General features: G+C 49.8%; 4 protein-coding genes across 4 annotated transcripts; 1 reads left to right on the top strand and 3 right to left on the bottom strand.

The window, feature by feature from the left end:
• Positions 1 to 772: 772 nt before the first annotated feature.
• On the bottom strand, positions 773 to 2983 carry DEU56DRAFT_759917 (uncharacterized protein; the record flags this gene model as incomplete). The annotated part of the gene is made up of 10 exons (XM_041350373.1): positions 773 to 859; positions 912 to 1184; positions 1211 to 1255; positions 1331 to 1600; positions 1651 to 1670; positions 1729 to 1910; positions 1965 to 2131; positions 2180 to 2262; positions 2336 to 2660; positions 2717 to 2983. The coding sequence occupies 10 exons, from the start codon at positions 2981 to 2983 to the stop codon at positions 773 to 775; spliced, it is 1719 nt and encodes a 572-aa protein (XP_041203772.1).
• A 719-nt stretch (positions 2984 to 3702) lies between these two features.
• DEU56DRAFT_828795 (uncharacterized protein) lies at positions 3703 to 6478 on the bottom strand. Its single transcript, XM_041354444.1, has 10 exons — positions 5917 to 6478; positions 5524 to 5860; positions 5363 to 5445; positions 5149 to 5315; positions 4913 to 5094; positions 4835 to 4854; positions 4507 to 4784; positions 4421 to 4439; positions 4096 to 4368; positions 3703 to 4042 (listed from the first exon to the last, which is right to left on the bottom strand). The coding sequence occupies exons 1-10, from the start codon at positions 6181 to 6183 to the stop codon at positions 3956 to 3958; spliced, it is 1713 nt and encodes a 570-aa protein (XP_041203771.1). The 5' UTR covers positions 6184 to 6478; the 3' UTR covers positions 3703 to 3955.
• A 1281-nt stretch (positions 6479 to 7759) lies between these two features.
• Positions 7760 to 8680, top strand: DEU56DRAFT_828789 (uncharacterized protein). The gene is made up of 2 exons (XM_041354443.1): positions 7760 to 8462; positions 8520 to 8680. The coding sequence occupies exons 1-2, from the start codon at positions 7980 to 7982 to the stop codon at positions 8610 to 8612; spliced, it is 576 nt and encodes a 191-aa protein (XP_041203770.1). The 5' UTR covers positions 7760 to 7979; the 3' UTR covers positions 8613 to 8680.
• A 466-nt stretch (positions 8681 to 9146) lies between these two features.
• DEU56DRAFT_43367 (uncharacterized protein) lies at positions 9147 to 11484 on the bottom strand. Its single transcript, XM_041346205.1, has 10 exons — positions 11115 to 11484; positions 10726 to 11062; positions 10571 to 10653; positions 10354 to 10520; positions 10123 to 10304; positions 10053 to 10072; positions 9711 to 9988; positions 9645 to 9663; positions 9314 to 9586; positions 9147 to 9259 (listed from the first exon to the last, which is right to left on the bottom strand). The coding sequence occupies exons 1-10, from the start codon at positions 11379 to 11381 to the stop codon at positions 9170 to 9172; spliced, it is 1716 nt and encodes a 571-aa protein (XP_041203769.1). The 5' UTR covers positions 11382 to 11484; the 3' UTR covers positions 9147 to 9169.
• Positions 11485 to 13720: the final 2236 nt, after the last annotated feature.

Here is a 13720-nt window from a genome sequence, read left to right as displayed (position 1 = left end):
CACGATGGGTCATCCGGCAATCACCGATTTTGACATGATGTCCCGCGCGCAGTAATCTTATATCAATATGGTCGCTTCTTGGTCGCCGTTCAGTATTTATGTCGCAAATGCCTCGATCCTGACTCCTGACCCCCATGATAGTGGTTGCCGGATGCATCCGGAGTCCTAAATGAGAGCTATCGCATCAAACAATTAGCTTTCGCGGGCGACCGATTAAGACGTTTCCTCGTGGTTTGCCCACCATTTCTATGTAGTTCCCTGCCAGTTGCCGCATTCGTGATGGACACTGCTGGCCAAAATAAACCCCGGCGTAAAGACTGGCAGCTGTTGTGTGCTACCATCAGTGTGCTTGGTGTCACTGAAACATGTACACTGTAATTTTAAGAGACCTTGCTTCGTGCAATTGAGAAACGCTCACCTGATGCATATAATGCCATTCTTTTCGTTTATCACGGCACTTTTGCAGTTCGTAAATACATCCCTGCTGCTCTTCAGGATGGGGATGCAGCGGGGAAACTGCGTCGTGTGATATCGCTGGAGTGTATCTCCAGGTGCGTTTGCTGTCACTTGAGTTTGAACACCTCATGTTCGGATTTATACCGTCCCTTCTGTCACTCATCGCCACCGCCATCATCGTCAGTGGTTTTATTTTTAACGAGTATTGCATGCACAATGGTGGACAGCACCTCCGGGCTCGGGATGTGCCCATGTCGTGGAAACCATTCACGCTCGGATAGAGGGCAGCGTGCTCGAATAAATTTTCGTTGCTTCTTCACAACTTCACCTTCGCTTCCACCTTGCTTTCATACTCCTTTACCAATATCTGCCTCAACACTTTCCCAGTCGGCGACTTTGGAATCTGCTCAAGTGCACAATTAATTCATCCCCGACGCGAAACGAGAAAAACCTACCGTCTCCACAATGCCAATACCTCCCCTCAACCACTTGAACCGACTCAGTCGCTCCTGCACCCACGCATCGAGCCGTGTCACAACCTCCTTCTCACCCAGCACAGCGCCTGCCGGAGATAGCACAATCCATGCACGCGGGATGCGTTCGTCCGAGGTACGCCCGCCCGAAACGCCCGCGACACTTACATCAGTGATGAACTTGTCAGGCTGCGCCAGGAGCGTATCCTCGATTTCGACAGGGGAGACTTGCACCCCTGAGATCTTGAGTGTGTCCTGTGACAGGTCAGTACAGCACTGACTAGTGGTGTGTAGATGACAAGCTTGCCTTGGTACGGTCCTCGAAGCTATGCAATGGGAAGTAGATCAGTGTCGTATGGCATAGAGTATATCGCTATCATCGGGTTAACTTACAAAAGCACTCCATCCGCATCGATCCGTATGTGGTCGCCCGTGTGCAACCACCCGTCGACGAATGTCTCCCGCGTCGCCTTGTCGTTCCCCCTGTATCCCAGCGCCGCTGCACCCCCGCGTACGAGGAGTTCACCTGCCTCGTTGTGGCTTGCGAGGGACCCATCGGGACGGATAATGCGAGCCTCAACACCGGGGACGAGAATCCCGACAGAACCGGGCTTCCTCTTGGCGCGTCCATTGAGCATGCCAGGGAAAGGTGTCACGGAGACGGTCACCGTCTACGTGGGGCAGTGAGGTAGGCAGGGTTGTAGAGGGAAAGACCGCTTACGAATTCAGTCAAACCGTAGCCTGTGAAATTAGATAGTAGTGCAATGGTCCACGCGTAAGAAGGGAGTGCAGAACACACCTTCAGTAATTCTTTCCATGTTTGGGAAGCGGGCGCAAAGCTGGGCGGCGAGCTGGGGCGGGAGGTGCGCAGCACCACTGCCAATGGATTTAATTGAGCTCAGATCGGCAGTTTCAAAGCGGGGATGGTGAACCAGCTGGTGTACCAGTGATGGGACAAGGCTTATGGTCGTGATGCGGTATCTATTCGCGACACAAGTATGAATATCAGCAGCACAGCATATCAAATGCACTTACTTCGAGACACTGTCGAAAAATAAATCGATGTTCCACTTTGGTAGCATGACTGTCGTAGAAGGTTGAAGAAAATTGAAGAAATTGGTCGTGAAGAGGGCGACAGAGTGGTAGACTGGAAGGACATTGAAGAATACTTGGATCCCATCAGGCGCGTTCCATACAGGTGGCTGATGAAGGGTTTGCGCCGACCAAGAAAGTAGCAATGGATCACATACCTCTATGATTTTAGCCATTTCCATACCGTACACCATCAGTCCTAGGGTGGCATGGGTAATGTTTCCGTGGGATATCATGACAGCTGTATGATGAAGTCAGAAATGTTGCGTAGATATAGACCAGAAAGAGACACATATACATGCCTTTGGGAGGACCGCTGGTCCCACTGGAAAAGACCAGGTACGCTAAAGTGTCCTTATTAGCATCACGGACTGGCAGCCGTGGAATACCACTCTTTCGAGCAGATGAGACGAGCTGATCGTAGTTTGTGTAATCATTATTCTCTCCTTCCAGGAGGTGTATCTGATCTGCAGGAAGACCCGAGGTCAAGGCGAGTGGTAGTAACGAGGGACTGGTAAAGATCCTAGTTGCCTGCACGAGTGAATTGGCGTGTTTGAACTCGTACGGAGTGGAGTAGGATGAGAACAGCGCAAATGGGACTGTGATGGCTAGTAGCGAATGAATCAGAGCGTTGTAGTCCTGAAAATAACCTTATTCAATTTACAGGCCCGATAGGAAATGGGACTGCAACACACCGGGCAATTCTCGCTCAGGATGCCTACAACATCTCCATTCTCTGGACGCAGACCTAAGCCACCCTGCACTACGTCAGCACCAAGTGCAGTTGCGCCATCGCGGACACGCTCGACAAACTCCCTGAACGAACGCCGCTGGCCAGTAGCTACGTTCACGAACAAAGTGTAATCTGGCCATTCCTGCTGGTCAGGCCGGTTGAAAATCAAGTGGTGGATGTTTGATTCTGGGACCTTTGGCAGGTCAGGGAAGAGTGACTTGTAATACATGCTAGATCAGTTTGAGCGCTTCAACCATTCAGCTGAGACTAACAATATGAAACTGAGCGTCCCGTAATTCACGAGAATCACCTGTCCTTTTATACGTTTAAATGAAGCCGGAGCGCCTATACTTTGTGGTCAAAACATGACAATGACCATTCAATTCTATAGTTATCAGACGGTCCGTGGTCCGTTATGCCAGCGACCGTCGGTGCGGCAATACTAATCCCCGACTCCACGTAGTGGGCACTGGGGGGGGCTAGGCTAGGCTAGGCTTGGAGAGGGCGGTGATTGATGATGGAAGGACCGACATGCATCCATAAACAAGCACGTGACGAACTTGCGACTTCGGCGCCAGAGCGGACTGGGCCGGAGTCCTTCTGCGCAAAACGTACCACTTACAAAACATTCTGAAGGTCACGCTTAAGCTTGTAACTCAATCTGCAGAACCTTTTCGCTAGAGGCCTAGGGAGCACGCTAAGTCATCAGCGTGTGATGTACTCAATATTGCACCTCACACCTAATAATGACTACCTGATATCAATGTTTTAAAGACAACCCCTGACAGACAATCTGGGAAACCATTCAAATTTCAAATCCTGATCTCGTCTCACTATGATGTAGTGTCGAAATTGGGTCACGAACATACAAAAGTCTTATGAAAATAAGTTCATGTCCTAGGGGCGTCGCATTGCTTATCTGGCTCGCTCCTACATACCAAGGTATCACTGCCTGTCACGCTGAAGACTCCTCAGCGACAGTGGTACGAACGTGGACGCGTAGGTCAGTCAAATATGACATAGTGGTTTACAGTGTCTGGGCGTGTGATGCAAAGAAATGCTTACATAGTTAGTGTTGGTAGCAGAGACTAAAGGCTCGAGGGTTGATGACAGCTCCAAGCTCACGACGTGCTGATACGTCACCGAACCCATTCGCGTTCAGACAGAGACTCGTGTGCTCAAAGAAAGTTTCGTTGCTTCTTCATAATTTCGCCATCGCTTTCGCCTCCCTTTCATACTCCTCCACCAACACCCGCCTCAACACTTTCCCAGTCGGCGACTTCGGAATCTATCCGAGCGCACAATCAATTCATCTCCAAATGGAACAAGAAAGAAACCTACCATCTCCACAATCCCGATGCCCCCCCTCAACCACTTGTACCGACTCAGCCGCTCCTGCACCCACGCGTTGAGACGTGCCACGACCTCCTTCTCACCCAGCACAGCGCCTGTCGGAGATAGCACGATCCATGCGCGCGGGACGCGTTCGTCCGAGGTACGCCCTCCCGAAACGCCCGCGACACTTGCATCAGTAATGAGCTTGTCGGGCTGCGCGAGGAGCGTATCCTCAATTTCGACGGGGGAGACTTGCATCCCAGATACTTTGAGCGTATCCTGAGACGGGTCAGTACAGCACTCATGACTGATACGTAGTTGGCGAGCTTGCCTTGGCACGGTCCTCGAAGCTACAAGAGGGGAAGGAGATCAGTGTCGTATGGTGAAGAGTATATCATTATCGTCGAATTAACTCACAAAAGCACCCCATCTGCATCAATCCGTATATGGTCGCCCGTGTGCACCCAGCCGTCAACGAATGTCTCCCGCGTAGACTTCTCGTTCCCCCTGTATCCCAGCGCTGCTGCGCCCCCACGTATGAGGAGCTCACCCGCCTCGTTCACACCCGCGAGGGACCCATCAGGACGGATGATGCGAGCCTCGACGCCAGGGCAGAGGATTCCAATAGACCCAGGCTTCGTCACGGCGCGTCCGTTGAGCATGCCAGGGATAGGTTTCAGGGAGGCAATCATTGTCTAGTTCTGACGGTAAGGTTGGTATGGTTGCTGAGGGAACGATCACTTACGAATTCGGACAAACCATAGCCTGTGAAAGTGTATGGTAGTACAATGATCCACAAACAAGGACGGCAGGGAGAGCGAACCTTCGGTAAGTGCGTCCATTTCTGGGAAGCGGGCGCAAAGCTGGTCGGCAAGGTGGGGCGGGAGGTATGCAGCACCACTGCCTATGCCTTTAATTGTGCTCAGATCGGTAGTTTTGAAGCGGGGATGGTGAACCAGTTGGTGTACCAGTGATGGGACGAGGCTTATCGTCGTGATGCGGTATCTAGTCACGACCCAAGCATGAATATCAGTAGCGCAGCATATAAAAGGCACTTACTTCGGGACACTGTCGAAAAACAGATCTATGTCCCACTTCGGCAACATGACTATCGTACAGGGTTGCATAAAGTTCAAAAATGTGGTCATGAAGAGGGCAAAAGAGTGGTAGACTGGAAGGACATTAAAGTATACTTGAACCCCATCAGGGGTGTCGGATGCTGGTGGCTGACAAAGGGTTTGCGCAGACCAAGGAAGTTACGTCGGATACGTACCTCTAGAATTTTAGCCGCTTCCATGCCGTGTACCATCAGTCCTAGGACGGTATGGGTGATGTTTCCGTGGGATATCATGACGGCTGTATGACGAAGTGAGAAATGCTGCGTGGATGGTGCGTACATGTTTCCGCGATGAAGACCAGAAAAGAGACACATGCCTTTGGGAGGACCGCTTGTTCCACTGGAATAGATCAGGTATGCCAGAGTGTCCTTTGTAGCATGACGGACTGGCAGACGTGGAATGCTATTCTTTCGAGCAGAGGAGATGAGCTGATCGTAGCTTATATAGCCTTTGTTCTCTCCTTCTAGGAGGTAGATCCGATCCGCTGGGAGACCCAAGGTCAAGGCGAGAGGTAGTAACGAGGGACTGACAAAGACCCTAGTCGCCTGCGCGAGCGAATTGGCGTGTTTGAGCTCGTACGACGTTGAGTAGGATGAAAATAGCGCAAATGGGACTGTGATGGCTAGTAGCGAATGCATCAACGCGATATAGTCCTGAAAATGGTCTTATTCACTTTACAGACTCGATAGGAAAGATGTTTGCAACGCACCGGACAGTTCTCGCTCAAAATGCCTACAAGATCTCCATTCTCTGGACGAAGACCTAGGCCACCCTGCGCCACGTCAGCACCAAGCGCAGTTGCTCCATCGCGGACACGCTCAACAAACTCCTTGAATGAACGACGCTTGCCAGTAACCACGTTCACGAACAAAGTGTAATCTGGCCACTCCTGCTGGTCAGGCCGGTTGAAAATCAAGTGGTGGGCGTTTGATTCGGGGACCTTTGGCAGGTCAGGGTAGAGTGACTTGTAGTACATGCTTGACCACTGAGCGATTTCCGAGGCTTCAGGCTTCAGCTGAGAATGTCAATATATAACTGGGCGGCCTGGGTTTCCGGTAATCACCAAAATCACCTGTCCTTTTATGCGATGAAATGAAGCCGGAGTCCCCATCATGATGGTAAGAAACTCGACCGGTTTACGTGCGACCCCACGACCCCTTGCCAGCAATGTTAACGGAGCTACTCGGTCTCTGTGTGTACGCACGCAGCGAAGCTAGTGGAAGCCGGTTGAAAATATATCCTGCGGATACCTGCCGAATTTACTTCGAATCGGTGGCGGAAATTCATCCTTCTTCTGTAACCTATATGTTTCTTTTGCCCATGCCATTGGCCCGTCGTGGCTTTCGTGGTCGCAAGTTGTTTTATGTTTTTGTACCATATGTTGACGCTCATGACGAGATTTCGCAGGAGGCTTGCCGTCTTGACTTTATCCGACGGTTCTTTCCGTCAACGCGAGGCAGATCCCGCGGCTTGTGCCACTGGGATGTCTGTCGTCTTCAACTGGAGCCCTCGGGCCTGTTGAGGGTTATCGCATAATCTTCTTTCCTTCTTCGTGAAGGGTATTTGTCTGGGCTACTACGGTTTTGTGCCGGTTGGATAGAATTCACGTCTCAATATTATCCTTTTCTTTGCATGTAGGAAAATAGTACCTTGTTTGTCTGAATCTTCGGACTGTATTATGGCTCATGTAGTTATAGCATCGCCCTCGTCCATTGCATCTAGCGACTCAGGCATGTCTGATGCGGCATACAGAATGTACATGCAAAGCGGTCTGTTGGATACTCAACACGTGTGATCACACAAAGTAAAACAAATACTAACCATGTGTAAGCCGACCTCGGCTTACTACGTCATCGACATCATCGTCCTTAGATGCGTCGTCGCAGCTGATTGGACACCGTAATACACTGATCCCTATATATACAGCGCTGTTCACGTACTTACATGTACAGATCATCTCCTTTCCACATCCTCAATCATACTCTCTTCCACGTTATTGTCTGTTCGTTAGTGTTGCCGTCGACATGACGGCTTTCCACCATGACCGAATCGACGAGTGGGTCAGTCTCTCCCCTTGTACATTCACTTCCCACAACTTTCACTCCGCCATCCTCCACGACTCTGAAGTAACGGAGACGCACAGCTGTGCGTGAGGTTTCTGAGCAGCTGCGCGTCTCCGTTACTTCTGACTGTATCCAGGATTATATTGCTCGCCGATCTCGGCCGCATAGGCGGATGGGAAGCAGGTTAGTGAATTTAATGTTAACGACACCTGCGAGAGTCAGCAATCCCCGGGCCACCACCGCCCCGGGGATTGCTCATTCTCGCAGGTGTCGTTGTGTTATCATCTGCTGGTTTGGCGTGCGAGAGGCGTTCGGGTTCGGGGGTGGGCATTGAAAGAAACCTCGCTGGAAATCTTTCCCCACTCGCAAATGATCTCAAAGACCTCTGGGGCAAAGCTGTAAGTAACAACTTGAAGTATTCCAGAGTAGTAAGTCATTCTATTTCATTAACTACGTATGCTTGAGCTAAATATTATTGTTTCAAGCCACTACACAATCCTTACCCACCTGCGGCCGCCGCTAATTCGAGCGTCATCGACACCGCTGATCCGTGACGGACACTACTGGCCAAAATGAACCCCAGCGCGTAAAGACTGGCGGCTGTTGTGTAAGCACCATTCGAGTCATTTCCACTCAATCCACTAATCTGCCATCAGTGTGCTTGGTGCCACCGAAACATGTACACATTGTAGTTGACCTTTCCGTGGTGATGACTGCTTTAAGACCTCCCTTCGTACAATTGAGAAGCGCTCACCCGTTGTATGTAACATTCTTTTCATTTATCACAGCACCTTTGGGGTTCGAAAATACATCCTGCTGCTTTTCACGATGGGGATGCAGCGGCGAAACTGTCTCATGTGGTGTCACTAGTGGGGTGTATATCCAGGCGCTTGTGTTGTCACTTGTGCTTGAGCGCATTTATACCGTTCCCTTGCTAGTTATCGCCACGGCTATCAACATTAGTGGTTATATTTTAATGAATATTGCATGCACGCGAGTGGATGGCACCTCCAAGCTCGAGATATGCTCATGTTGTGGAAACTATTCACGCTCAGATAGAGGGCAGTGTACTCGAAAGAAATTTTGTTGCTTCTTCACAATTTCACCTTCGTTTTCACCTCCCTTTCATACTCCTTTACCCAACCTTTACCCGCATCTGCCTCAACACTTTGCTAGTCTGCGGCTTCGGGATCTACCCAAGTGAACACAATCAACCCACCCCCAACGCGACACGAGAAAAAAAATCTACCGTCTCCACAATGCCAATGCCCCCCTCAACCACTTGTACCGACTCAGCTGCCCCTGCACCCATGCATCGAGCCGTGTTTCTCACCGAGCATAGCGCCTGCCGGAGATAGCACGATCCATGCACACGAGATGCGTTCGTCCGAGGTACGCCCGCGACACTCACATCAGTAATGAGCTTGTCGGGGTGTGCCAGGATCACGTTCTCGATTTCGACAGGGGATATTTGCGTCCCCGAGATTTTCAAAGAGCATGTCCTGTGACAGGTCAGCAGGTCAGAGTAGAAGTACATGCTTGGCCACTGGGCAATTTCCGAAACTTCAGCCTTTCAGCTAATAAGTATATAACTGGGCAACCTGGGCTTCCGGTAATCACCAGAATCACCTGTCCTTTTATGCGATAAAATGAAGCCGGAGTCCCCAACATGATGATAAGAAACTTGATCGGTTTACGTACGACCCCTTGCCAGCGAGGTCTGGCAAAGATAACGGAGCTACTCGGTATATCAGATCCATCTTGGAATCACGCATCCACCACCTAGATGGGACCTGCGTGCATGGTACTAGACCAAAGATCTATGCAATAAAACAAGGTACCAAACGGGTATAAATTCCTTTCATGTTAAAGTTCCGTTAGATATCCAATGATGTTCGTCTAGAGTTTGGCCTTAATTGCCTTCCGCCCGTGTTCATATTTCTCTACCAGCTGTCTCCTTAATACCTTTCCCGTCGGTGATTTTGGAATCTGGTGATTTCTGCATAAGCACATCAACACATTCAAAAAGAAACTAAAACGCACGGTATCGACCACTTCAATGCCTCCGCGGAGCCATTTGTATTTACTCAACGACTCGCGCACCCATGCGTCGAGCTTTGCCATCGTTGCAGAAGCTCCTAATTTGTGACCCTCAGGGGACAAAACGACCCATGCCCGGGGTATCCGCTCGTCAAGAGTGCGCCCGCCGCTCACGCCCGCGACTGATGCGTCGATAATAAGTTTATCTGGGTGCACCAGGAGTGTGTTTTCGATCTCTACAGGAGAGACCTGCAACCCCGAGACCTTGAGTGTGTCCTATGATCACATCATATAGATAAGCTAGAGCAATTTTTTGTCCCTCAGTAGCTCGTACCTTTGCTCTATCTTCGAAGCTGCGTGGCAATTAGAGGGGCTTTCATCGGTGTTTGAAGACACTCACAACAAAACGCCGTCTTCATCGATTCGTATCCTATCTCCGGTGCGAAGCCATCCGTCAACGAACGTTTCCTTAGTTGCCTTTGGATTATTACGGTATCCAAGTGCAACACATCCCGCTCGGACGTGTAGCTCTCCGGGCTCATTCACTGCGGCCAGCGTTCCATCCTCACGCACCACCCTAACCTCAATGCCAGGAAGCAGGACGCCTGTGGAGCCTGGCTTGTTTTTCGCCCGCCCATTAAGCACGCCGGGAACGGGTTTGTTAGCAATAGATATTGTCTGATAAGTGAAGAGCCGGACGTCAGTGCCACAGACACATGATTCACCAGACAACAGAACTCACGCTTTCAGACATCCCATAGCCTACGAGAGATTAGCAATGTGTAGAGCCAAAAGGAAGTTTTGCAGCCCACCTTCACCTATCCGCTCGAGGCCCGGAAAACGAGAAAGCAGTGCTTCCGAAAGGGACACAGGCAAGTAGGCAGCTCCGCAATGCACGACTTGGACAGTACTGAGGTCGGCGGCCTGGAACTCAGGACGATGGACGAGCTGATGGACCAAGGAAGGAACAAGGTACAAAGTGGTGGCGCGAAATCTAAAACGATTGAGTTATCATCTAGATGTGCGTTGAGGAATTTGCATACTTAGGAATAGCGTCCATGAAGGCCTTGACGTCCCATTTCGGGAGCAAGACGATGGTGAGTGGCGCAAAAAACACCCGGAAACAAGACACGTGCAAGCCATACGTATGGTGTATCGGGAGAACATTAAATAGCACCTGCATGCCATTGGGACCATTCCAAACAGGTGGCTAACTCGCCATTTGAGCGTATTTCCACACAAGAGAAAATGGATAAGTACCTTCTGGAATTTGTTCACTTCTTCTGTTACAACCTTGACCTGAAGGAGTGAATTCGTTAAGTTTCCGTGAGATATCATAACCGCTGTTGAAGGATGAATGATCAGGGTGGAATTCTAATATGGTTATAATATAAAAATTAGCGGAACATACATACCTTTTGGAAGACCACTTGTTCCGCTCGAGAACACCAGGTATGCCAAAGTGTCTCGTGTGGCATGCTTTACAGGCAAGCGAGGTATTCGATTGTATTTAGCGCGGTTGACAAGGTCTTCATAACTCAAGCGACCTTCGTTGTGACCTTCCAGCAAGTAAATTCGGTCATTTGGGATATCCGAAGTCAAAGCGAGGGGGAGTAATGAGCGGCTGACAAAAATTCGGGTCGCCTGCGATACTGTGACAGCGTGTTTGAATTCGAAAGGAGTCGAATACCCGGAAATCATGGCGAAAGGCACTGTAATTGCCAACAGAGAGTGCAACAATGCGATATAGTCCTGAATCTGCGCATAGGTTTATATTATATTGCTGACTAGGACAGAAGCGTACCAGGCTGTTTTCGCTTAGGATCCCGACGATCTCACCATTCGCGAGAGAGATACCAAGGCCACCCTGATCGATATCACTTCCTAGAGCGGTGGCCCCGTCGCGCACACGCTCTATGAATTGACGGAAAGACCACTGTTTACCAGTGGTTGCATTCACGTACAGCGTGTAATCTGGCCATGCCTGCTGGTCTGGCCGGTTGAAGAGCAAGTGATGGACATTAGCCTCTGGCACAACAGGGAGGTCGGGGAACATGGACTTGTGATACATCCTGCCAAGTCGTTGGGGTGAATAGGGAGAGGCTAATAAAGTCGTGCCCGAAGACGGTCCATCTGATGAAAGTTTTGTCTTGCTTTTTATTAGAGATTCAACTGCATTCTTGAGGAATTCGGAATGGCTATTGCAATAGCCGGAGTCGTGGGGCCTGGGAAGTTGCTGAGAAGGGTTAGATTTGCTTAAACTGTTGAGTCTTGACTGACCTCCGAGCGGCAAGTTGGAGCTAACGGAAGTACTTAGTGCCATGTTTTGCCATGGTGTTGTCTTGGATGTTTCGACATTCAGAAGCAATCATACATACGTTCTAATGCGAGTTCTTGCGGACGGCCTGAAGATACCGATTGGACTGACAGGTCCAGGCGTGGTGGTGAGTAAGAACCGGGTACACTATCTTTTTTTTAGAAGTTTTAGCCGGTCGTCTTTGTAGGGGCCATTCAAAACACCCATTACGCTTATGATGCATATGCACCTGTTCTTTGGGAAGTCCGGTTTCTTTCTATGGCAATCGTGCTCAGGGCCTCTTATTTCCTCTGCAAATCAATCCGTTGGTTTCACTCAGCTTTTCCGCCGCTGAAGGTCACCTTGTCGTTTTCACCGGCTCGCATCACAGAGCAGTAGATATCCCGCGGGGCTTTCGGTTCTCTTATCAATGGCAAACCGCCACGGTGGCCGCTGGGGATTGACGGCTAAGATGTGATGTGCTGTGCCATGCTTCTACTGCCAGATACTTGATACCAGCCCGTATAGCGTAACGGAGTTGTGTGAGCGATGTGTAGCATCAGAATTCGTCATCGAAAGTTCGAAGGTTCTATCGGTGTGTCCTTTCTCCGCATCGTTTTCATATCGATTGTGATCATGAAATTCGAATCTTTCGATGGCATCCCGGATAGGCTGTCTTCAGACATTTCATGATTGACGCTGGGTGATATCATTGTGATGAGAGGAAAGTTTGACTGCATGCACTGCCTGTCGGCCGCTTTGATGCCGCTTTCTCCTCATCCAGGTCTGCGTCCTCTTGCTCAGGTGGGTTCATCACTTCTTAGAATATGACCGCTTATCAATGATTATGTTGTGATTAGATATATATACATGCTTGCGACTGAATGTGAATGCTGCCGGATGCCGAAGATAAAGCCTGAGCCAAGAGCTCCGATTGAGGAGAAAATGTCAATTGAACTGACTCGAAGCTTTCACTCGGTTATAGCATGAACCCGTTCTTGTCATGTTACAGCCACGAGACTCGAAGTTGGAGTGACTCCTCACCCACACCTGATGAACACTTGTGACCCTCTTATCACTATCAAGTGGTGTAGAGGTCGGGCCCCGGAGACTTCTCAGTCCCATCTGTAGGTCAAATGACGCAAAACAAACTTGGTGCCAGCCGATCAGTGTTTTGGTGTTCGAGCAATCCATGAACGTAAACGTGTTGTTCACGGACACATGCTGGTGGCAAGTATCGCCGTCAAGGTAAGTGGAGTATCAACACCATCCCAATAACAAGTGTCCAAACTAAAGCAATTTGGGCAGAGACAAGACGGTATACACTCCTCCCGATTGAGAAGACCATTTCTGGCGTACTGCCCATGCTCTCGCCTCAACCTTGAACCTGACGCCATGTCCTAAACAATGCTGCTTTTCACAGAACATCCATGACGTCTTGTAGCTTCTCATTCCCTCCTTTGGAATATACGCCCTAAGTTTTCGATCACACCAGAGCTTTACATCCCACCAACAATCAAATAGGCCCATAACCACACTCCCAGAACGACACAGGAACGACTCTTGATTCGGGGGTGGAGACTTTGTCATTCGTGCGACATTTTGCTCCGTCTATACAGATATCTTTCAAAATCAGCATCCAAAAGATCCGCCATCAACGTATCCTTACGGTCAGATTACTACAGACTGCTACTTGTCCCGGCCGTGACATCGGATGGGCTTGTACCGTATAAGCACAGGGGAAACTACAAGCGACAAGGCACCACAGTTTTCTGAAAAGGTGCCTTGAAGCTTGCCATTTCCTCCTTGTGGGGTATATGTACGCACTATCCGAGCTTCACATCCCACAGAAGCTCGAAACTCATGGCACCAAACTACTCACTCTTCGAGCTACATATGGTAGCTTTGTCATTCGTATGCTAACCTCTTCAGTTTGCTGATGGTCGGCGACTCAAAAATCGATCGACCGTAGACGCTTCCTTGCGGAAGGACCGCTACTTGACTCATCGGATATGGGCTTTTGCCGTGTCGTACACATACTAATCTGCAACGGAGGTGACGTCAGCCCATCTCAAGCTTGGTCTTGACGCACTAACTATTAGTGTCCGTGATGA

Source organism: Suillus clintonianus, assembly GCF_016758775.1.
Source record: "Suillus clintonianus strain FC179 chromosome Unknown DEU56scaffold_104, whole genome shotgun sequence".
In the NCBI taxonomy this organism is placed as follows: Eukaryota; Fungi; Basidiomycota; class Agaricomycetes; order Boletales; family Suillaceae; genus Suillus; species Suillus clintonianus.
Note: the sequence above shows the minus strand (reverse complement) of the source record. Positions and strands in the feature narration are given on the sequence as shown.

What these genes read in the sequence shown, in the direction of transcription:
- DEU56DRAFT_828795 (XM_041354444.1), bottom strand. Translation starts at nt 6,183, where the DNA reads ATGTACTACAAGTCACTCTACCCTGACCTGCCAAAGGTCCCCGAATCA. An exon ending in TTTTTCGACAGTGTCCCGAA is followed by an intron (nt 5,095 to 5,148) that starts GTAAGTGCCTTT and finishes GGTCGTGACTAG; the next exon opens with ATACCGCATCACGACGATAA. An exon ending in GCATCGGGATTGTGGAGATG is followed by an intron (nt 4,043 to 4,095) that starts GTAGGTTTCTTT and finishes GCGCTCGGATAG; the next exon opens with ATTCCGAAGTCGCCGACTGG.
- DEU56DRAFT_43367 (XM_041346205.1), bottom strand. Translation starts at nt 11,381, where the DNA reads ATGTATCACAAGTCCATGTTCCCCGACCTCCCTGTTGTGCCAGAGGCT. An exon ending in TCCTAAGCGAAAACAGCCTG is followed by an intron (nt 11,063 to 11,114) that starts GTACGCTTCTGT and finishes GCGCAGATTCAG; the next exon opens with GACTATATCGCATTGTTGCA. An exon ending in CCTCGAGCGGATAGGTGAAG is followed by an intron (nt 10,073 to 10,122) that starts GTGGGCTGCAAA and finishes AATCTCTCGTAG; the next exon opens with GCTATGGGATGTCTGAAAGC.
- DEU56DRAFT_828789 (XM_041354443.1), top strand. Translation starts at nt 7,980, where the DNA reads ATGACTGCTTTAAGACCTCCCTTCGTACAATTGAGAAGCGCTCACCCG. An exon ending in CTAGTCTGCGGCTTCGGGAT is followed by an intron (nt 8,463 to 8,519) that starts CTACCCAAGTGA and finishes AAAAAAATCTAC; the next exon opens with CGTCTCCACAATGCCAATGC.